General features: G+C 41.7%; 1 protein-coding gene across 3 annotated transcripts in view; it reads left to right on the forward strand.

Moving 5' to 3' along the window:
- Positions 1-13,698, forward strand: part of NALCN (sodium leak channel, non-selective) — a 361,051-nt gene extending 347,353 nt beyond the window's left edge. For 2 of the 3 annotated variants that reach the window (XM_066235656.1, XM_066235654.1), the window contains 5 exons: positions 60-217; positions 3,031-3,181; positions 4,738-4,887; positions 7,529-7,646; positions 10,549-12,846. In XM_066235656.1, the coding sequence (XP_066091753.1) occupies positions 60-217; positions 3,031-3,181; positions 4,738-4,887; positions 7,529-7,646; positions 10,549-10,742 (771 nt within the window). In that variant the 3' untranslated portion in view covers positions 10,743-12,846. Of the gene's footprint in view, positions 1-59; positions 218-3,030; positions 3,182-4,737; positions 4,888-7,528; positions 7,647-10,548; positions 12,847-13,637 lie in introns of those variants that run through there. The other variant, XM_066235655.1, reaches the window with a different exon arrangement.
- The last annotated feature ends 9,781 nt before the right edge of the window (positions 13,699-23,479 follow it).

Here is a 23,479-nt window from a genome sequence, read left to right on the forward strand (position 1 = left end):
GACCCCAGTGAACCGTTGTGGCCTCTGGTGATTTATGAGTTACTGTGCTCTGCCACCAGGGGGTGATTCCGACCTTCCGCGTGAAGTTCCTGCTGCGGCTGCTGCGGGGGCGGCTGGAGGTGGACCTGGACAAAGACAAGCTTCTGTTCAAGCACATGTGCTATGAAATGGAGAGGCTGCACAATGGCGGCGATGTCACTTTCCATGACGTACTAAGGTAGAGGGGGGTGTTTCACAGCGGTGTGTTACAGAGTCTGGAGACCGGAAGCTGTGATCCTGAAGAGCCCTGTGATACACAGTCAACACGTAGGTCCATAACCTAAAATGCCACATCCGCTTTGGTGATGAGACAAGGCCATCCATCTCAGGCTGGCAGTGGCCTTTCTCGCTGAGATTTAATGATGAAGTTGTGGCCTGATACCCCTAGATGTGCCCCTTCCTGAACAGGGGAGCTCTTGAAGGGGAGAAGTTGAGGGACCTCAGAGAGCTCAGGCCTACCCTCCATTTTTCAAGGAAGAACTGGTCCAGGAGAATTGAGTGACTTGCTCACAGGTACCTTGCCTCTGCTGCCAAACTGGAGCTGAAATTCAGATCTCTCTGTGGTTCTAACAAGAATTTGCCTGGACCACTCTGCAATGGGTGCTGTCAGATGGTTGACAAACCACGTTTTCCGAGCATTTGATGAGTACTGAGACAGGACAGAGGGGCAAACTGAGGGCTGAGAGGCTTCAGTGTTAGTTTGCTGTGACTGCTATAACAGAATACCATACATTGAATGGTTTAAACAACAAATCGATTGGCCCACTGTTCTGGAAGCTGAAAGTCTGAGATTAAGGTGCTGGCAGGGTTTGTTCCTTCTGAGGAAATAGAGAAATCTGTCCCACTCTTTCCTTTAGCTTCTGGGGTGTTGCCAGCCATCCCTGGCATTTCTTGACTTATTAAAACATCACCCCAATCTTAACTTTCATCTTCACATGGTGCTCTCTCTGTGCATATGTGTCTTTGTCCACATTTTCACTTCTATAAGGAATCTGGTTACATTGAATTAGGGATCCACCTCATTCTAGTATGATCTCATCTGAACTAATCCATCTGCAATGGCCTATCACATTGAGAGGTACTGAGGATTAGAACACCAAAATATTGGGAGGGGGACCAATTAAACCAGAATGGCTTCTTCAATAGGAGCCCATGGATAATACTAAGAGGGTCATTGATTTGGAAAGTAAAGCAATTACAACTTTATTTTCACTAATTTCTCACGGGATTGCAACATTTTTTTCAGTGATGAGTGCAGGCAACAAACCATAGCAGTATCAACAATACCCATGTCTTTGTCACCAGTAAAAATCATAGATATTTTCAGGTCACATTTCTCCTGTGGCTGATATTCTCAAAATACCCTTAATGAATATCAGTACATCTAAGTGATAGTAGTCATTTGACCTCAGCTAAATGATATTATTTAATGCGATAATAAAGAAGCACTTATGTTATTATAGTACTCATTTTCAAAAAAAATAATTTGAGAACTCTTATTTTGATATAATCGGTTTCCTTTGAAATAATACATATTTTATTTTATACATCTAAAACCTTATTCTAAAAAATGTCCCACAGCTTCCACTGCCAAAGGGGTTCATGCCACAGAAAAGGTAGCCTGAAATAGCACTAGCTGTTTTCATCATGTTGCAAATAACTAACAAATCAAATGGTGGGTATTGTGTCACAGATTTCAGGAACATTCAGCTATAGAGAAATATGCTTCAACTAGAATTTTAAAAAATACCAGGGCAGGAAGGAAGGATCTGGAGGAATTCTCTCAAGGTCTCAATCTTACCTCCCTCTATTCAGTTCTTCTGGGAACAAGCTAAAAGACAGGGGAAGACAGGGCAGAAAACACCCGTGAATAACACAGGATGACAACTCTCTCAGAATGACACCTAGTCTTTTCTTCTAGTGACAAATATTTTTAGGTTGAAAATGAGGCACAGAGACATACAGTTGTCATTCATAATTAAAATTCAACCTCTTTAGAACACAGTGATGCATCTGATAAAATGAACCCAGGCAAAGTCAAGGGTGGCATTGCTGACCCTATCCCTCTAGCCCAGTGTATGATGAAAACAGTTCAGCACTAATGAGATTCTTGATTAGGTAGAGAAGAAAGAGCAAATGCCCTTTTTCCTCCATGGTGGGAAAAGCCTTCTCTCTACAAAGAAGAGATCACTGTACCAGTACTGAGTGGGTCAGGGCTTCTCTAGTGTTGCCATGCTGTGATTTGGGCTAGGGAGATGAAATTAAGGTCCCACCAGGGCCAAGCAGAGACGGAGCAATGACTGGGATTCTGCAGCTGTACCAGGGTGCACAAAGAAGGGGCTGCAGCCCCCTTTGGCCATGGACCCCTCAGCCTGAACTCAAGTCACCTTATTGCTCAGGAGATGCCCCGCAATGCACTAGCTGTGTTGGTTTGATTTGCCACTGTCTGGGTCTGTTGTGCCAAGGGCTGAACGGGAGTGCAGGTTTCAGCCTGGCTTTGCATCCCTCAAAACTAGTGAGGAAGACCCAGGGGGACAGTGAGGTAAATTGAGAGGGTAATATGGGGCGGAGGAGGCATGACCTGCAGCCAAGCATATTAACTATCGCCAGTGGGAGCTGAATGTGGGGAGAATAAAGAGAGTTTTCCTTCTACAGGGAAAGTTCCAGAGCCTTAAGCAGCTGATTTTCAGGGCATAGCCTGGATCTTTTGTTTCACAAATTATATGGCACTTTACCATTAATAAGCACCTCACAAATATCAACATCCTTAATTATTTAATAAAGTAAATACCATGACTATCCCCAGCTTACAGATGAGAGGAGAGAGACAGTGAGGAGACATAACCAGCCCCAGCCCTCCGGTTAGTCAGGGTGGCTTCAGAATGCTACCCTGGCTGGATTGGGTGATGGCCTCTCTGGATCTGGAGATCTCTAGGAGTCTAAATCCCAGGGTAATCAGAGCGGCAATTGCTGTTGTACTTTCCCCACCAGCATGCTCTCCTACCGGTCGGTTGACATCCGGAAGAGTTTGCAGTTGGAGGAGCTGCTTGCAAGGGAGCAGCTGGAGTACACCATCGAGGAGGAAGTGGCCAAGCAGACCATCCGCATGTGGCTGAAAAAGTGCTTAAAGCGCATCAGAGCCGTGAGTGAACCGGAAGCATCCAGGATTTTATTTCCTCCCCAAGAGCTTCGTGAACAAAGGGATTAATAAAATCCTTCAGTGATTAGCCTTCCGTTCCTTCAACTATGTCAACTTCATCCACTTATGGTGGTTAGATAATGATTCAAACCTTGACTTGGGTCCAAATTCAGCTGTACCCTCTTTTTTTTTTAAGACTTTATTTATTCAACTTTCAGAGAGGAGAGAGAGTGAGAGGAGAAAGAGGGAAAGAGAGAGAAGGGGGAGGAACAGGGAGCATCAACTCCCATATGTGCCTTGACCAAGCAAGCCCAGGGTTTCGAACCAGCAACCTCAGTGTTCCAGGTCGATGCTTTATCCCACTGCGCCACCACAGGTCAGGCTCAGCTGTGCCCTCTTAAGCAAAGTCCATAAGACATATCCACTAAATCACATTTTTATAATACAGTGTGAATGTTTAAGGAGCAGCTTAATGGTACTAAAATATTTATGCTGTCCATTTATTAAACTGAGCTGTTTAAACTGCTAGAAATCTATATATTGATTGGCAAATGAATTTACAAAACTACTTTTAAATTGTTCCTAAAATTCTACCGTAATGTTGATAATTTTGTGTGGTCTTTTATCAAAGACCATCTTTTCTGGGAGTTTAACGATCTATTTGCTACTTCCTGAACTATAAGCTTGTAAGATTCTGTAACTCATAAGTCAATGAGTATTTACTGTATTTGTGTACATTGTGTTTACAATGGCATTTCTATTGGGTAATTAATTTTATGAATGCTTCTAACCTATGCTTTACACATGGGGCAAAAATTCAAATCAATCACTAAACATTTATACGTAAAATATTTTTAAAATCCAGTTTCTCAAAACAACATTAACTACAGAAACATATTGGATAAAAAAAGGCCCCAAAGAAACAAAACAGCCCAATCTCCTGTGGCCGGGCAGCTGTCACAACCGGTCCACTGGAGCTTTGCTAGTTCCAGGAATGAAATCTGCCCTCCAGAGGCCCTGAGAAAGCTCAGAGAGCTGACCCACGACCGGACTGCCCGGGCCCCTGTGTGTTCCAACACAGACCAGCCTGCTGGGCTGGCCTGCTCCAGTCTAGAACCCAGACAGGAATGAGGGTTTCACTCTCCCACCCAAGGCTCTCTGCCTCTTTCGACATAAAGGAAAGGGGTGGTTCACATTGGTTTAGCGAACATAGAATAAGACGAGAAGGAGAAAAATAACAGACCACCAGCATTAATGATTTTAAAAAGTTTATTTTAAATAAAACACAAGCTAGTATCAATGAACACTACTTCAACTGTTATGCTACTGAAAATGGAAGGAGTAAGCAATCCCTAAGTCTCTAAGCCTTTCTTCATAGCAGTCTGATAATTATCAGGAAAATTAGTTAAAGAATAAGGAATTGAAAATCCCTAAGAGGTCATCAAGCCTACAGGGTTTTTGGAGGAGAGAGAAGGAAATAACGGTATAATTTGACTAATAGAGGCAGGGGATGTTGGACTGACTTTTCCATTTCTAAAATAACAATCGTATTTCCATAGAAACAGCAGCAGTCGTGCAGCATCATCCACAGCCTGAGGGAGAGCCAACAACAGGAGCTGAGCCGCTTTCTGAACCCCCCCAGCATCGAGACCACTCAGCCCAGTGAAGACATGCACGCTAACAGTCAGGATAACAATATGCAAACTGAGGTATGGGTATGAGGTGTCCTTTATTCAAGGACATTCTGTGTATTTTTTAAAAGTAAAAGATAAATGAATGCTGTTCACATAGCCATTTCAAACAAAGTGGTAATAGATCTCATAGGCAGTTGTTGTTGTTGTTGTTTTGTTTTGTTTCTTTTAGGTAGGAGGAGGGGAGATAGTGAGACAGATTCACTCATGCACCCTGACTGCGATCCACCTGGCAACCCCAATGCTCTAGTACCGATCTATTTTTAGCATCTAAGGCTGATGTGTTCTGACCAGCCGAGCTATCCTTAGTGCTCAGGGCCACTCTAGAACCAATCAAGCCACTGGCTGTGGGAGGGGAAGAAGGAGAAAAGGGGGCGGGGGGAAACAGATGGTCGCTTCTCTTGTGTACCCTGACCAGGAATCGTACCCAGGACATCCATATGCTGGGCCAACTTTCTATCCACTGAGTCACCAGCCAGGGCCTCATAAGCAGTTTTTAAGTTAAACAACAATAGTTGGAATATGATGATCCAGATTATGTTTGTGTCTTCGCCGTCCTGGAGTTGGTTGAAGTTATTTCAAAAGACTCTGATTTGTATAGTTGCTAAAATAATGTTAATGCCCTGGATTTAATAATTCTGTTGATATTTTCCACTTTAAAGTGATAGCATCACCTCTTTAAGGGCTTGATTTGAGCCTGGCTCTGTTACAAGACTTAGAAGAACATGGTTTGTCTGAAGTTCTGCCTTAACCGTTTTCTCCTACTAAGTCATAGAAACTTGCAGAAAATCAGTGAAAATGTTTGAAACTGGCCTTCAACCTTTTCAAATAGCCAGATTCAATGAGGATTTGTTTTTCCTCGTTTGGGCACAAGAAGAGCATATGGGATTTGGGGACGATTAACTTGAGGGCCTTCTATTTATTAGGGCACAGCATATCTTCATTTCCAAACTCAATTTGCATGCCCATAAAAAAACCACAGGGAGTCCCCAGGGTCCTGGAGAGCCCTGTGCTGTGAGAAACAGCTGGCAGAGAGGCGGAGGGGAGGGGGAGAGGGGCCCTTTGTGAGGATACAGTTATGGGTTGGGTTGAGTTGATCCAGCATTCTGAAAGAAGTCCCCTGGCAGCATCATGCTTCAGATTGTATAGGGACACAGTCAGGGGCCAGTGATAACTACTGAAGCCTGAGGCTTCCTGGTCCAGTGGGATGCTCAAAGGAGCCTTCTTGTTTATAGCCCAAATTTGAGTGGATTTCATGTTGTTGGCTCCCCAGCTTATAGGAGTCATCTGCCACCGATTACAGGGACTTATTCAGGGAAGGTCAACAAAGGGGGAGTGGGAGACTTCTACAATGGCCCTGGCACCTACATGCCCTGAGGATGGCCGGCAGTGCCTCCTGTGTGGGCTGAGATACAATCAGAATAGTCAGATGAGGCTGAGTCAGGGAAAGCGATGATGGCAGAGCTCTCTGGCTTTTAGGTTAAAAAAAATAAATAAAATCCAAGAGGTACTGAAAACTCCAAGAGGGGATATTCAAGTAGTGGGAAGGCTCAGGTGCTGATAAGAAAGGGGAAGGTGATGATGAACCAGAGAGAGGGAATGTGTGTGGAGGGTCTGAGCATTTGTCTTTGACTTTAGTCTTAATTGGTATAAGCTTTGATCTCCTCCAGGGCCCATCACAGCTTTGTCTGCAGAGAATTTTCTTCCTGAAGCTCTAGGCATTGACCTCCAGGTTGGCAAGAGTATGCTTCCCCCAAATAGCCAGTCCCCACCGCCCCGAAATGTCACCTTACTGAAATGTCACCATCCTTGCTCTAGTGAATGGCTACCAGGTGTGGAGGGAATGTGGCCAGGGTGGTGGTGCATTCCTGCAGGGGTGTCAGAGAAAAGACGCTACCTGGAGAGTGGGGCCTCCTTTCTTCAGGGTGTGCAGTGGTGACTCTTCCACTTCCTGACTCTTTTACCCATTTTCTCTTTCCTGTCCCCATTGTGGACACTATAGCTCCGTATTGTTTTTCCCACTTGTTTCCTGCCATGTTTTCTTTCTTTCTATTTTTCTGAATTAATTTCGATGGACCGCATAGTGGTTAGACAGTCACGTACCTTGCAGTACAGTGACATTCCCAGTCCCCACCGGGTCCCCCACATAGTTATTACCATGTCACTGACTGTGTTCCCTGTGCTGCACTTGACATCCCGTAACTATTTTGTAACTCCCAGTTTGTATTTCCTAATTCTTTTCACCTTTTTCACCCATTCTCCCCATTTCCCTTGGAAAATATCAGTCTGTTCCCTTCATTCCCTTTGGAAAACATCAGTCTGTTCTCTGTATCTATGAGTTTGTTACTATTTTGTTTGTTTCCTTCTTTAGATTCCACATATAAATGAAATTATATGGTGTTTGTCTGCCTCTGTCTGACTGATTTCATGTAGCATAATATCCTCTCGTCTCTCCGTACTGTTGCAAAAGATAAGATTTCATTCTTTTTTATGCCAGGTAGTATTTAATTGTGAGTATGAACCACAACTCTTTTACCCATTCCTCTAATGACAAGCATGTTTTCTTCCTTTCTTCAAATAAAATGAGGGCCCAGGGCAGTGCAGAAAGGAGAAGAGCACAGCATTACACAAATAACTGCTTCCTCCTTCCCCCATGCAGACAAGCAGCCAGCAGCAGCTTCTGAGTCCCACCCTGTCAGACAGAGGAGGGAGCCGGCAGGACGCAGCAGATGCCGGGAAACCCCAGAGGAAGTTCGGGCAGTGGCGTCTGCCCTCGGGTATGTACATCAAGGCCTTTCTTCATTGACTGGAGCATATTAAAGGTATCTACACATTCTGTGTTTGGGATCTTAGATTTCGAAATACGGGTCTGCATCTAAAGTTATTTATAGATATGAAAATCATATCTCCTTATTAAAACTGTATTACACAGAATAACTTCTCTAAATAGAACTGCATTGGCCCTCATTTACAGCTATCATGGGTAAGAAGGCAGCACTTGTTAACAAAGTGAGATATCATAGCCAAGCTCCAAAAGAGAGAGAGAGAGATTACCAAGGGCTTCCTGTGTGCATTCAAAGCATTCTCAAAGACAGGCCAACATTTATTTAATCTAAGAGGAAGTGAGCAAATACAATCATTTTTAGAGAATGTCACAGCTCTCGAAGAAACAACAACAGAACTTATATAGTGCTACATGATACGACATGGCAGATAATATGATATATGATATATTAGTGCTATACTGCTTCCTGTACGCCAGTCAATATTACAGGTGCACTGTGTGTGTTGCCTCACTTAATCCTCAGAATCCTATTCTTCTCTACATTCAGTGAGAGAAGTTTCTTCTAGGGGAACAGGGGGTTTGGGAAAGCCAGGGCAATCCCATTAAGGGGACTCAGGAGTGGAGGGGGCGCAGTGCCCTGCACAGCCCCTTGTCCTTCCCTTGGGGTCTTCCTCTGTCACTAACTGGGTCCCCAGGAAAGTAAGGGTTTCCTAGCGCTCTTTCATTGTGCCCCTTCTTCAGCCCACTCCAAGTGAGAGGTTGGCTGATGTTGCAAACTCTTCTGCAGTGGTTGTCCTTCAAAGTGGAAGTCAGTATAACTTAGATTTTTGAGGCTAAAAGCTGTCCAGTAGATCTTCACACTAGAAAGGAAACTATTTTCATATCCAGGAGTTTATTATTTAGGGATCAGAGAGAACCCAGCTTCCACCTGGCAAAGCAAATCTGGGAGTGATGGGAAACAAGATTGAGTATGTAGTGGGTCAGGCCATGAAAGCCGACCCATTTCACTCCACCCTGCAGGCTCTTAAGAACCAATAAAGTTTTCTGAGCTACACCTGACATTTGGAATGAGTGCTCTAGGAAGAGTGACTTGGCAGCAGAAGAGAGAGTACATGTTCTGCTGAGCCTGAGGCAGGATTAGAGGCCAGAGGATGATATAGTTGGGCATGCGCTGATGACGTGGCCAAAGGTGGTGGCAGTGGTCCAGACGCGGAGGGACAAGTAGGAGAGAGGACCCAGGGGAAATGCATGGTCCTTGGTGTTCACTTAAATGGATAAAAGAAAGGATGTTGTCAAGAGTACATCCTGTGGCCTAAGCTTAGAGGTGGCCACAATGTCAGAAATAGACGTGCGGAAATAGAATTGAAGACATGCTGAGTTTGAAGAGGCAAAGGGCAAAATAAAAAAAAAAGCATTTTAAGGGGCACCAACAATGTACCAGGTGCTTTGCTATGCATTTTTTTCTTTTTACTTTTTTTCTCTTTCTCCCTATTATTTTACTTTTTATTTAAAAATGACATTTTAAAGTGTACCATGTGATGTTTTTATTAACATATCCAGTGTGGAAAGATGACTGCAGGCAGCAAGTACCCTTCAGTTCGCACAGTTACCATTTGTGTGTGTGTGGTGGGAACACATAGGAGCTGCTCTCAGCAAATGTCCAGTATACAGTACGGTATTGTTCACTAGGATCCCGGGAGATTTCCAGAACTCATTCATTTTGTATAACTGCAACTCTGTACACTGTGACCACCTCCCCATCTCCCCTGTGGCCCCGCCCTGCTAACTATCATTGGACTTTCTCTGCTCTCTCTGCTTATGTGAATTTTGACTTTTTTGGATCCCACATATAAGTGAGATCATATAGTATTTTTCTTTCTGTTTCTGACTTATTTTACTTAGCATAATGTCCTTTATATTCTTATGTGTTGTTGCAACCATTCATCCACTGAAGGATACTTAGGCTATTTCCACATCTTAACTATTGTGAACAACCCTGCAATAAACACGGGAGTGCTGATATCTCTGCAACATACTTATTGTATTTCCTCAAATATATATACCCAGGAATAGGAATAATGGATCATAAGGTAGTTCTGCTGTGCATTTTCTTAGGTCATTTCATTGAATCTATTTTAATTCTCATGATAGTCCAATGTGGAGATCTGCGTTCTCTTCATTTTAACAATTGAGGAAATGGGTTTTGAGACACAAATTTGCCATTGGGTACCGCTGCAGGTCACCGAAATGGGATCCAAAACCATGATGGTGGAGTCCCAAAGCCATGAGTATGACAACAAAGTCTTCACATGCACTGCTTCAGTCAAATTCCTGGATTGGAAAGATGAGTGCCCTGGGAAAATTTTAAACATGTCCCCAAATTGTTCCTTTGTCACTGCTGCTATACTTCAATTTATTTTTACACACACACACACACACACACACACACACACACACAAATATTTCCCCACATCATTCTTTCCATATGTCCTGCATTCCTTCTTCTCTCCTCACTATTGGTTATAATGTCCTGCTTTTTCCTTTGTTTTTTTTTTTCTTTGTATGTATAAAACTAATAACTGACTCACACATATTTCTATGACACATATTTGCCCAAACTGGAACTTTTAGTGATTTTTTCTTTTAGTCTTTGTAATTATCTCAGAGTGCAAGAAGCAAGCAGCATTCTTTTTGAAATGGTATTACTAGTTGTCCCTGAACATAATTTTAAAGTCTATTATGAATATAAAGAATCAAATGCTGAAAAGGTTTCCTATTCTGTGGCTAAGATTTGTTCACCAAAAACATTAAATGGGGATATCATGGTTTTTCAAGAGTGACTTGCAATAGAGTAAAACACCACATTGCTCATAGGACTTTTGTTAATTCCACAGCACCAAAACCAATAAGCCACTCGGTGTCATCAGTGAACTTGCGGTTCGGAGGGAGGACAACAATGAAATCTGTAGTGTGCAAAATGAACCCCATGACTGACACAGCTTCCTGTGGTTCTGAAGTTAAGAAGTGGTGGACCCGCCAGCTGACTGTGGAGAGTGACGAAAGCGGAGATGACCTTCTAGATATTTAGGTGGAAATCAGTTCAGATGGCACTCTAAAGGTGGAAACTGCTTCCTTACATTTTCCTCCATTGTCCAGTCAGCGATCAATACATAATTGATACATAATTGAATTCCAATTTTTTGTGCATAAGAAGGCATAAAAACTGGTCTGTCAAAGCTGTATATGTGATGAGCTATTACCATGTGTTTGAGAAATTTTGCATAATGGCAGTATTAGCAATATTAGAAACTATACCAACAGCAGACATAGATCATTCAAAAATTCCATATATTCTGTCTTTATAAACTAAGGTATATATTATATGTGTATTATTACTATCTCTTAAAGAGTGCTAAGCCCAAAGTGGCTAATATTTATGGTACAGGAGCTATAGCTTTGGTTCACGTTTTCATTCTTCCACTAGAAATATTTCTCTTGGGAGAATTTATTATTTACAATTGATCTGAAAAGGTCAGCACTGAACTCATGCTAAAATGTTAGTAGTTTTACAAACTACAGATTCTGAATTTTAAAAAGTATATTATTTTCTCATGTTATTTTTTAAAATAGACAAGATATTTAGAGATCAGAACAAGTCACTCTAATGACATTATTGCCTGCTTCAAAGTGAATTGTGTGTACAGGTACCAGACAAAGAAATTGATCCAAGGAGCTTAATGATATAAAACAAACCTTACAGAAATTATTTGAGAGACATAGCTGTGTAAAGAAGTTAAATTTCCTTAAAAGTATTTTAATTGAGTTTAACAAAAAATGTAAAACAATTCAGCTCATAAAAAAAATCTTGGCCCTGGTTGGTGGCTCAGTGGATAGAATGTCAGCCAGCATATGGATGTTCTGGGTTCAATTCCTGGTCAGGGCACACAGGAGAAGTGACCATCTGCTTCTTCACCTCTTCCCTCTCCCCCTTCTCTCACTCTTCCCCTCCAGCAGCCAGTGGCTGGATTGATTCAAGCATGGCCCCAGGGTGCTGAGGATATCTCCATTGGAGCGCATCAGCCTCAGGCACTAAAAATAGCTCAGTACTCAAGCATCAGGCCCTAGATGGGGTTGCCAGATGGATCCTGGTTAGGGCGCACGCAAGAGTCTGACTCACTATCTCCCCTCCTCTCACCTAAAAAAAGAGAAAAAAAAATCTTTACATTTGTGATGCTATCATCAGCTTGATGCTATCGTTGTCCATTTTTTCATAAATCAGCAAAGGCATAGTTAGTTGATCTCATCACACTGTTGCTGTCTTTAATTCCAAATGACTCCCCTGCTACCAGAATCTCCTATGGAAATAATGGTACTCTGCAAAACTTGCTCTGAACTCACAGTTTAGGGATCCCACAACCAAATTGTGTTTGTGTTCTTTGGGGAAATTAAAATGCAAAGTGATTACAAATTATTCTTGGTCCACTTATGTTGAGTCAACCAAGCAGAAGTGTATTTGGGCCTTTTACTACATTATTCTTTTATTATTATTATTATTATTATTATTATTATTATTATTATTTTGTATTTTTCTGAAGTGAGAAGCGGGGAGGCAGAGACAGACTCCCGCATGCTCCCAGCCAGGATCCACCTGGCAAGCCCACTAGGGGCGATGCTCTGCTCATCTGGGTCATTGCTCTGTTGCAACCAAAGCCATTCTAGCTCCTGAGATGGAGGTATGGAGTCATCCTCAGTGCCCAGGCCAACTTTGCTCCAATAGAGACTTGGCTGCAGGAGGGGAAGAAAGAGATAGAAAGAAGAGGGTAAAGGGTAGAGAAGCAGATGGCCTGTGTGCCCTGGCCATGAATTGAACCTGGGACTTCCACATGTTGGGCCCATGCTGTACCACTGAGCTAACCAGCCAGGGCCTAACTCCATTATTCTTGATTGAAGATTTGCTGTTTAGATTATTTCTTGTAATGGAGTGATTATTTCAGTATCCTTTGAACATTCACTCTACCCCAGCTGCTTTATGATTTATTTTTCTCTGTATAACATTCTTAAAATAACCAAATATCACATTCTTTCTGTATAACAATTGTAACATTGTGGTGACAATCTATTGTTTATATGATTAATTGTGATTATAAGATAATAAGAAATTAAAGTCAGTGCAGCTGAAAGGATTTTATTTAGTTTTATGTTCATTTGGAGTTTACTTTTTGTACATAATAAAAATAAATAGTGAATTTGTAAAAGAATTAACTCTGAGTTGACCATTTTAAATCTTTTTCTCATGTGTGGCGAGGAGGGAGACGTGGGTAAAGCCACTAGATTGCTAGCACTTTGCAAACTCTGTATTTGAATATTTCATCTATAATTAGTTGGCCAAAGCTGTTTCCCTGATACTCGTTTCATCTCAGCTCCTTAGCCAGAATGTTCCTTTCACGTTTGTGCCCATAAGGCTGAGAGAATACCCTGTACCTTCAAAGCCCATAATAAAGCAGAAAGAGATCTTATATAGCCAGGGCATGGGTCTTTTCTGGTGCATGGAAACGAGATTTTTTTTTTTTTTTGGCTCATTACACTTGAGTAATACACCTCCATTCTCACAAAACCTCTGAGCCCTTCCTAAAACATCTGTAACTGATGTTCAGCAGAATATCACTGTTGTTCATTCTGCAGTGAAGCCACGGGCAGAATAACAATGCACTTAAAGCCATAGCACCCTACATTTTCAGTTAAGAGAAACAGCCTGACAATTCCTGTGGGACTCATCTCCACTATTTTCCTGAAGCCAGTAGAGCAGACAGCGTGCTGAGAAAAATTAAAAACTGCCCCCTCTCTTATTTTACAGAAGCATATAAACAGTTTGGTTAATGCAGATGGGAAAACTATAGCCATAATGTTCCCTGGTCCTTAGGGGGGCCAGACACTGATACTAAACTAAACTTATCATCATGCTACCCACTGCCTTTAATTACAGGACGCTGTTGTTTCCAAGGGTACGAGAAAGCATAAGGGATAGAAGACTTGACACAGAACCCCCAAGGTGAACAGACCACACCTGCATTGCACATATGGCAATTCAAGGGGACTCAAAGAGAACAAGGATGGAGAGAATGGCCAGAGCAATGCTATTCACTATCTTCTCAGTGATGGCTCAAGAGCACCACCCATCAGCAGTGACTGGCCACTGATGCCCTACCCATGAGGAATAGGACAAGGCATGTAAAAGAAAACCTGGATTTACAAAGCCTGAAGCAAAAGCTATTTCTATAGCCAGATGAATGATGTGTTTGCCTGTTTCTTTGTAAGAAGTGGCATATGGTATATAGGTGGTTTCCAATACATTGTTTAGCAGTGGCACTCTTTTCAAGCAAAGTCTTTCAACAGATTCCAAAATATTAGCCAGGCAAGCCTGACCAGGCCATAGTGCAGTAGATAGAACTTTGGCCCGGGACACTGAAGACCCAGGTTCAAAACCCTGAAATTGCCAGCTTGAGCGCATGTTCATCTGGCTTGAGTATAGGATCATAGACATGACTCTATGGCAGTGGTTCTCAAACTTTTTGAAGTCGGGGCGCATTTAAAATTCTACAAATAATTATAGGCACACTACATACAAATTTCTGAGAAATATGTTATAATAATTAAGTCAAATATTAAAATATATATATAAAGTCCAAGCGTGCTTTTTATGGTAATTAAATGAAATAAATATGACAAAATTAAATTTATTCTGACATTAAAAACATTTTTATATTTTTTGAGTTATGCTCTTTAGAATTTGTAAAAAAGAGGGATTAAAAAATTTAAAAAACGCCAAAAAAGTTATCTTTTTATATACATAGATACATTCTTAGTAAGATTTAGTAAATTCTACAGGTCCTGGCATGAATGTGTTAAGTTTTTTTATTCTTGTGTTTATGAGAAACATGAGCCTGATGTGTCCTAGCAATTTCTTCAATGTTTGGGCATATATTTGAAAGGCAAACTCTCATTTCCTCGTCAATACATTGAAGAATTCTTCTCTTTTTACTCTTGTGTTGAGTGCAGAAAACCCCCACCATACATATCATCTTAACTTTACACCAAACAAAGGATAAAAGAAAGTTGCCTCCAGTCTTTCTGGGAAGCATGGGGGGGGGGGGGCTGTAGTGTAAACCAGCACCACAGCTTAACAGCTTTTGCAATCTAATTAGGCAAGTGAGGTGGGGGGTTGGGCAGACTGTCAGCTTACAGCCAATTCCCCACACCTCTGTTCCCCAAAAATATAAACTCCAAAATCTCTTGGTTTTTTGGTCCCCAACAGGCACATATTTCTCTGAAATACCATAAGGCACACCTGGAAATCTTCAAGGGCGCACCAGTGTACCCTGGCGCACACTTTGAGAACCACTGTGTTACAGTGTTGAGTCCAAAGTCTGCAAGCTAGAAACTTAGGCAAGATTCCTAAATTTGAGGCAGAATTTCCTCATTTTCTGTAAACCTGTTTTTACTCTGAAGACCTACAACTCAATAAATAAGTCCCGCTCATATTATGGAGATTAATTGGCTTTACTCAAAGCCTCTTGATGCAACTGTTAATCACATCTAAAAAAATACCTTCACAACAACATCTAAACTTGTGTTTGAAGAAACAGCTGGGCACCATAGCCTGGTGAAGTCAACATGTATAAATATAACCATCCCAGTGGGTATCATTTTATTATCTGTAATTGGTTAGTGCAACCTGAATTATGGCCTTTTATCTGCCTGCAGAATCTAACCAGTTGTCCTTTTCCCCCAAAATAACAAACAAAAAAAAATGGATTTTATTTTTCAGCCTCTGGCATGATAAGGAAGAAAAGCAGATTGAGAAAGAGAGCAGAAACTTAGTTTTTCATATGTTTATTGCCAAAGTACTAGTCCTACTTCTCAAGCTGTGTCAACAGACTTGAGAGATACAGCACCTCCCACAGGTACAGTCTTGACCTCCTCTGTCTTACTTGGAGCATTAGGACAGTTGTCTTAGGAGATATCACTCCAGGTATAGCCCTCTCTCTCAGAGTCTGCATTTCACATTAGAAACATCACATAGGACCATACTGGGTGAAACACTGGAAGCTCAACCATAAAACTCTCAACTGGGGAACATCAGGCTGGCTACAGGTAGATAATATCACAGGGAAAGCTTTCTCAATGAACTCAATTCCTTCCTCTCCTGCCAGAGGACATTCAGTGGTGGGCTCTCACAGGTACAGAAGAGAGAAAAGCCTCTTTCTCTTCCTCTTTAAGCCATGAGACAGGAAAGAGTCAGTGCTCTCTTGACACCCTTGGTGGGACTCACAATTAACTGAAATATCCCTCAGTGATTCATTGCAAGGAGCATGTTGGCCTTTTCTCGCCAATTGTCTCTTTCAGACCGTTGGGCAGGGCACCAAACTATCCTGTTCCAGAAACCTGCCTTTGCCCCGTGCTTGCTGTCTTTCCTGTGGCCTCACTGGCTGCAAAGAATGACTCATTTCTGTTCTACCAACTGATCTTCAGAGCCAAACCCATGTGGAATCTCAAATTGGGTATTCTTTCTGATCCAGGACTCCTTTCTCAGGGCAATGAAAATGGGCCTCGCTTTAGACCAGGTCAACAAATGATAGGGAAATCTGTGAAGCCTTAATGAGCACAGCCTGAGGGTCCTGGCTGTGTTCTCACTTGTGACAGCTGCCTCGCATTGATATATCACACCGCCAGCCCTGATTCTCTGATCCAGGGGTCCTCCAGCCCGGGCAGGGTCCCCACTCTTTATCAGCAATTGCCTCGCACCCTGATCTAGCTGTTAATTAGATGCTTTGTTTCTTGGTATGTGTATAAGCTTGAGCCATTTGCTTATTGATCACTTCCTTCAGAATACATTGGGTTTTATGGGATCCAGCCACAAAAGCAGGGAATATTGCACTTAGTCCACTGACAAGTTTTCTCCAGAGCAAAATGGAGAGTATCTATTCAGTGGAGACCTGTGGTCACACATATGAACCAAAAAGCTGCAGAAATATTGGCTTTAAAAGTCTTAGATTATCAACATTATAAAGCATTGTAATGATAAAATTTCTAATTTCTTCCTGAAATCTTTCCACTATAGTTGGTATTGTGGAAAAGAAAACTGTCTGAAGGAGCCAACAAGCTATACCACTACTGAGACCACCACCCAACTACCAAAGGGCTGATCGCCCAGTTTAGAGGGAATCCGGAGGCTTGTTTCTCCAGTCCAGTCCTAGTGTCTGAATTCTCCATGAGACCATAAAATCTTTAAGGGCAAGCCTGGCTTTGTCCACCCGTCTCTCCAGCGTCTCTGAACTGTATATCATCAGCATGTGTGCGGTTCTCAGCACTGCTCTTCAAGCTGAATAGAATCAAATTGCTTTGGATTATTTTAACTAACCTCTATATAAGAATGTCTGATACCCCAAATAAAACGTCAGCACTGAAAAGATTTCTTATTTTTTGCAGCTGGCTTTTCAGTTCCTTCTCTCCTTTTGCGGGACAAAGGTGACATGTTCCGGGTTAAGATAAAATACAGCGTAAACCAAGCAACAGAAATCTTCCCTGGAGTACCCGATGTCATTTGGGACTGCTCTTCAGTTCTTGTGAATGGGCTTCGTTCCAGAGGCCCCAACAGTTTGCAATGTTGCAAGAACACAGAGATCAAGCCAGGGGAAGCAAGACTGGAGTAAGCAGGGCCTGAGGTCAGGGCTGCAACTCAACCACTCACCTCAGCAGGTGTGATACTCAGACCATGTGGGTGACTTAAGCTGGTGACAGACCACTTTTGTTTTGCTTTTTTGTTTGTTTTGTGACAGAGAGAGAGAGACAGAGAGGGGGACAGATAGGGACAGACAGGAAGAAAAAGAGGAGCAATTCTTTGTTGCAGCACCTTAGTTGTTTATTGACTTCTTTCTCACATGTGTCTTGACAAGGGGGCTATAGCAGAGCGCATGATGCCTTGATCAAGCCAGCGACCTTTAGGCTTGAGCCAATGACCATGGGGTCATTTCTATGATCTCACACTCAAGCCAATGACCCCGTGCTCAAGCTGGATGAGCCCGCACTCAAGTTGGTGACCTCAGGGTTTCAGACCTGGATCCTCTGCATCCCAGTCTGATGCTCTATCCACTGACCACCACTTGGTCAGGTACAGGAGACTACTTTTTATCTTTAGCCTGTGATCTGTCAGATAAAAACCAAACCCTGACTTAAGTAAGAAAGGAGTTTATTCAAAAAGACTATGGCTGATAAATAGGAAGAAAAATTTGACTGCAAGATTATCTCAAACTTGGTGGCTGGGTGGTTGGGTGGATGGCACAGTAGTACAGTTGAAGTGAAAATGCCTGTCCCTGAGGTTAGCCAATTCTTTGGAAGGGACTTAAAGAGCAATTCCACATTTTGATGCTGGCTTAGGCTTTGGGTCGGTCAAAGTTCAGAGGGCTGGGCAAAGGAGATCAGTCGGAGTAACATTTGACTAGATTAAGTTATCAGGTATTTTGTATCAATTGGTCAAACAATTCAGCTGATCAGTCACTCCTGAGGCAAAGAATAGGAACTAGAAGGTCCATATCTGGCCCGGACACAGAGAAAGGATGAGGTCATTGGTGAGTCATATCTAAGTCATGGACAAGGGTGCTTCATTGTAGTAAGCCATTTACCACAACACAAGAGGGTGGGGGAATTTCTTGACCACCACTATTTTCCAGGAGCACAGGGCCGATCTCCTCCAGATCATTTTACCTGTCAGGGCTTATCTGTTCTCTTCTGTAAAATGAGATGAGAATGATACCTGCTTTACCTGCCTTTCATGGAGACTGTGAGAATCAGCCAAGAATTGTTTGTGAGAATATTTTACAGCCCAGAAAGCACACGTGAATAATGTCTGCTATTATTATCTCTGATAATGGCTATCCAGATCTACGTTCACAAAGGGTTATTAGAGATCACTCTTGCTGTCATTACATTTATAAAGTTTCCATTCTTCACAGCCAGAGCTAGTGAGGTGGCTGAATGGGAGGCAGTGGTGGGACATCCTGAGGGCCTCCAATACACCTCAAGATGGGGTGCCATTCCTTCTGTGAGCCCATCCCAGTCTGCAGAGAATTACAAAGATGCAGAATCTCACAAAAGATACCATCTAATCCAAGGTGATAAAGCAAACACCTGCGAGAGCCTTTATATTCTCAGAGATGAGAGTTCTTAAATCACTTTCCTTCAAAGGTTTCCCATAGCTCCTGACAGAAATTCAGACCACTCTCTGGAGCTCCTATCTAGCAGCAGGTGTCATATCTGCGTTGCTGCAGGGAAGTGTGAATAATGCTTCCTTCTAGCCAGAAAAAGATGCCTGGGGAGCAAAGCTTTCTCAGAAACCCAAGGAAGAAAATCAATGCCCCGGGAAGAGAGAGAAGGGGAAAATCTATAAGAAAGGGAAATGAGTGATATGTAATGCAATTTGAAGATTTCCCCCTGCCCCCCTCCAAGCAATTGACTCAATAGAGAGTGAAATCTAAAAACATCTGGTTGAAAAGGTGAAGACCGGATGAGGAAGCACCAGCTGGTTCTCATATTGACTGGTCACTGGTTCATGGGTCACTGCAAGTATTCAGGAGCGTTTTTTTGTTTGCTTTTGTTTTTTGTTTTGTCATTGCTTTTTTTTCTGATTTATAACAGTATAACAGGCATAGATTCTCCAAAACGGAAAATCGAGTTTAGATTTGCACCCATTGCTATGTCAGTTTATTAATTATTCTCTCTGCTATAAATATTAATAAAACCCACATAAATATGACCATTTATGCATGGGACTTCATGAATGAATGCTGGAAACTGTATTTCAACAGGGTCTTAAGCACCAATTTACAACCTTCAGAAGCAATTTCATGAAATAAGCCAGTCAGAGAAAGACAAATACCATATGCTCTCACTTATATGTTGAATCTAATGAATACAATAAACTAATGAACAAAATAGAAATAGAGGCAGGGTCACAGGAAACAGACTGACAGCTATCAGAGGGGAGAGGTATTGGGAGACTGGATGAAAGAAGGTGAAGAAATTAGTCAAAACACATATATACATAACTCACAGACACAGTCAGTAATGTGGTGATAACCAGAGAGAAAGGGGGGTGGGGGGCTGGTGGATATAAGCAAAGACGGGGGAAATAAGGACAGAAAGAGACATTGCTAGAGGCAGAGGGTGCATGATGGTGGATTGTTGAGTTGTACACTTGAAACCTGTATGGTTTTGCAAACCAATGTCATCCAATAAATTCAATTTAAAAATATTCTAGAGAGAATATCTATTTGACATATTATTTAAATAACTATGGTAAAAATACATATGGCTTTCCCTAAATGAGCAAGTCTAGAATATTAATTCTAGAATATTAACCCAGTGGTACTATATTATTGATGGAGGGAATTGTGTCTTAATTACCTTTGCCCACTACTAAGCATGGACACCCTAATTTTCAGATCATGATATCAGCAGTGTCATTTGTCACATTGACTAATCACCATTCTGGCCTACCTTCTATTCCTTGTCAACATCCATATATTGTACTTATTATAACCAATTCCCCCTCAAATATATGGTTGAAAAAGACTAGTGCTCTCAGATCAATATGAAAAAAAAAAAATTGCTTAGTCCTTCAGCTTCTTCTTACATTCACCATGTTTTTCTGCCTCTGAGACCATAGTCAAATATGGAAATAATGGACAGACAGTGCTTTCTGTCAATTATGCTAGAAATATTTTCTTAGGGAAAATTGTATTGGAAATGGCAAATTCTATGCTGACTGTTGTTACCAACATTTAAGATTAAAATAACCTACCTCATGAAAAATAAAGAAAAAAAGCTGTTGGCTCCATGGTGGTAATGAAAGTTTCATGTCTGTAACCTGTTTGTGTTCATCATTTTACATTCCTTCAAATCAACTGACTATAGCAACATCAGAAGTCATTCAAGGGAATAATGTGATTTCCTGTTGATGTGTTTATTCACCAACTAGGAACCCTGGGGGTTAACCTTTCTCTTACATTCATTAATTCTCCAAGATCTGAAACCTTTTAATGAAATTAACCTGACCAAGTCCTAATTCTTTTTGTTTAAATCATAGACTGACTGCATCTCAGATTGTAACAGATCTTGCACTTATAAATAATGACAAGGAAACAAGCCCAAGATATATTGAATCGGTAGCTTTTTAAAATTTGAACAAAGGATTGACCATTCTTTAAATGTAAAATAATTTCTGCACTGGCAGCATAAGGATAGTTCCTCACTAGATACAACTTTTGCCCCAAGAATAGAGAGAAAAAAGATTAATTACTTGGGGTCTCAGGTGAGAGATATTCTACATGCCAGCATCCCAGTTGGCCATCCTGGAAAAACCCTAACCAGTGGCCATTATTCTGACCTCTAAAAGAATTTTAACTTTTTAACTGTAGGTACATTCTTTCATGCCACATTGATTGCTTTGCATTAAAAACAAGGGAATGCTTGGAACGATATTCATTGGCAGCAGGAAGTTTCTATGATCACTCTTTAAGTTTTTCTGTGGATGGTTAATTCCATAATCACAAAGGTGAGATATATTCACACCATTTGCCAAAATCATGTCATTTCTCAAAAATAATTACTTGATTGACTTGCAATTTATATAAAAAGTTTTCACTTCATGAATTGGTTGTTTTTCAAATTGTGTTTAAAAATTTACTATCTTCATTAAGAGCAATAATTTTTAAGACTTCAATGGAGTATTTCTCTGCATTTGGGCAAAATTCACCTCTAAATTAACATAACAGATGGGCCCACTTTTCTGCACAGGGTCCACTGTAGCACTTAAACATTTGCATTCACTCTGTGGTTACTCTGCTAGTTTTTTTTTTTTCTATCCCAGTAAATCTGCTCCCCAATTAGATAATCAATTATTTAAATAAAAAATTAGGGAATCATGGTGATGTAAAGAAAAGAGTATACAATCTGGAATCAGTAGAGCTATTCTTCAGTCCTTAATTTGCTGTTTTCTGCCTATAGCAACTTGAACAAGTAAACATTTTTAACCCCCAGTCTCATCATCCATAGAAATGAATAACGATACCCTGTAAAGGGTTTCTTATAAAGCCAAACAATAAAATAAATGGAAAATATTGTTGATAACTATAAAGTTCTCTATACCACATTTGTTTTCACCACTGAGAGACAAATTAGAAAATAGTATATTATGAACTTTGGAGTCAGACAAACCTGGATTCAAAATCTGATTCTAAGACTTACTTGTAAGTTGTGTGGTATGGGCATATGTTTGGGCAGAATTCTTAAATGGCACAAAGATCTTCAGCTCTAATTCCTAGGACTATAACTGTGATAGGCTATCATATACACAGCAAGAGGGATTTTGGAGATGTTGTTAAGGTTACCAATCAGTTGAGTTGGTAAATAGGAAGATTCTGCAGGTAACCTTAATCTAACCTTATGAGCTCTTTAACAGCACAGAGTTTTCCCGAGCTGGTAGCATAGGTAAGAGCCTTAATAATGTGAAGCTATTGCTTACAGAGAACTATCACCAACAATAGGGTCCTTAACTGCTGTCTGACTTGAATAATCCAGCTCTTCCCAGATTGACTTTCTTAGCCTCAGTTTCCCCAGAGCTGACTGCAAGAACTTTACAGGGAGGGAGAGCCAAGGAACCAGGGGGGAACAAGCAAAGTAAAGAAGGGTGAATCAACATAAAGATGTGTTTATAGAGTTGGCGGTGGCCACCAATCTATTGCTCAGTTCTGCAGGACTTCTGTTCAAGGAGAAGAAAAGAGAAATCATTTAGCATTGACTGAAGCCCCCTTCTAATCACTGGATGCCCCATGGAGGTGAAGGTGAAGATCACTCCTGTACAGTGAACAGCTGAGCCAACGCTGAGCGGGTCCTCCCAACTCCTCCATGTGCCCAGGACAATGGAGAAGTCCAAGACACAAAACAAGAGCCATGTGCAGGGGCCTGCGGTGAGTGCTGTCAGGCTGCACCTGCTGGGAAGCGGCTGGAACTGGTGAGTAACAGATTGCCCCACAATAGCCAAAATAAAAGAGTAGGCCTGCAGGAGCCAAAGTGGCACTCAAGTGATGACCAAGGTCTTTTCCAACTCTATCGTTCCCCACCAGCCAACTACTAGATGAAAGCAAGTAAAGAAAGCTTCTTCCCCAGGTGGGACACCTAAGGAGTCCTTGGGAATGAGTCCAGAGGGAGTTAGAGAAAGCCAATACTCCTCACCTGGTCCTCGCTACTCGGGAATCATGCACTTCTCAGCAGCCCTGCCCACTGCTGGCTCCCTCCTCGAGGCTGTCGCTGTTCTCTGGACCACCCAGCGCTCTTCTCATTCTTGAGTTTCCTCTCCCTTCTCTGGCTTCTACTGCACTGTTGTTCAGCTCCTTTTCTGAGCCTGACATGTTGATATTCCACACACATATTTCCTAGGTTCTTTTTACTTCTCATGCCAAATGTTTTCCCAGGGGAAACTTATATGTGTGTTCATGCCTTAACTACCAACCTATGAATGAACAATGCTGAACCGTATGTCCCCATTTGTCAGCTAGACCATCAAGTGCCTGCTAATTACCTCCATTTCTATATCAGCAGTGTAGGGAAGCCATAACAGTATGGATGTGCAAGCATTAGCCTGAAATGTCATCAAAAAGACCTCCCAGCCAGTAACTGTTGTCCCCTCATTAAAATAGCCCCAGAAGAAGGAAGAACAGAAGTGTCTTATATTGAATAGTCACTTGGCACTTTCAGCAAATTGTAACCAGG

The sequence above is a fragment of the Saccopteryx bilineata genome, chromosome 6, assembly GCF_036850765.1.
Source record: "Saccopteryx bilineata isolate mSacBil1 chromosome 6, mSacBil1_pri_phased_curated, whole genome shotgun sequence".
NCBI lineage: Eukaryota > Metazoa > Chordata > Mammalia > Chiroptera > Emballonuridae > Saccopteryx > Saccopteryx bilineata.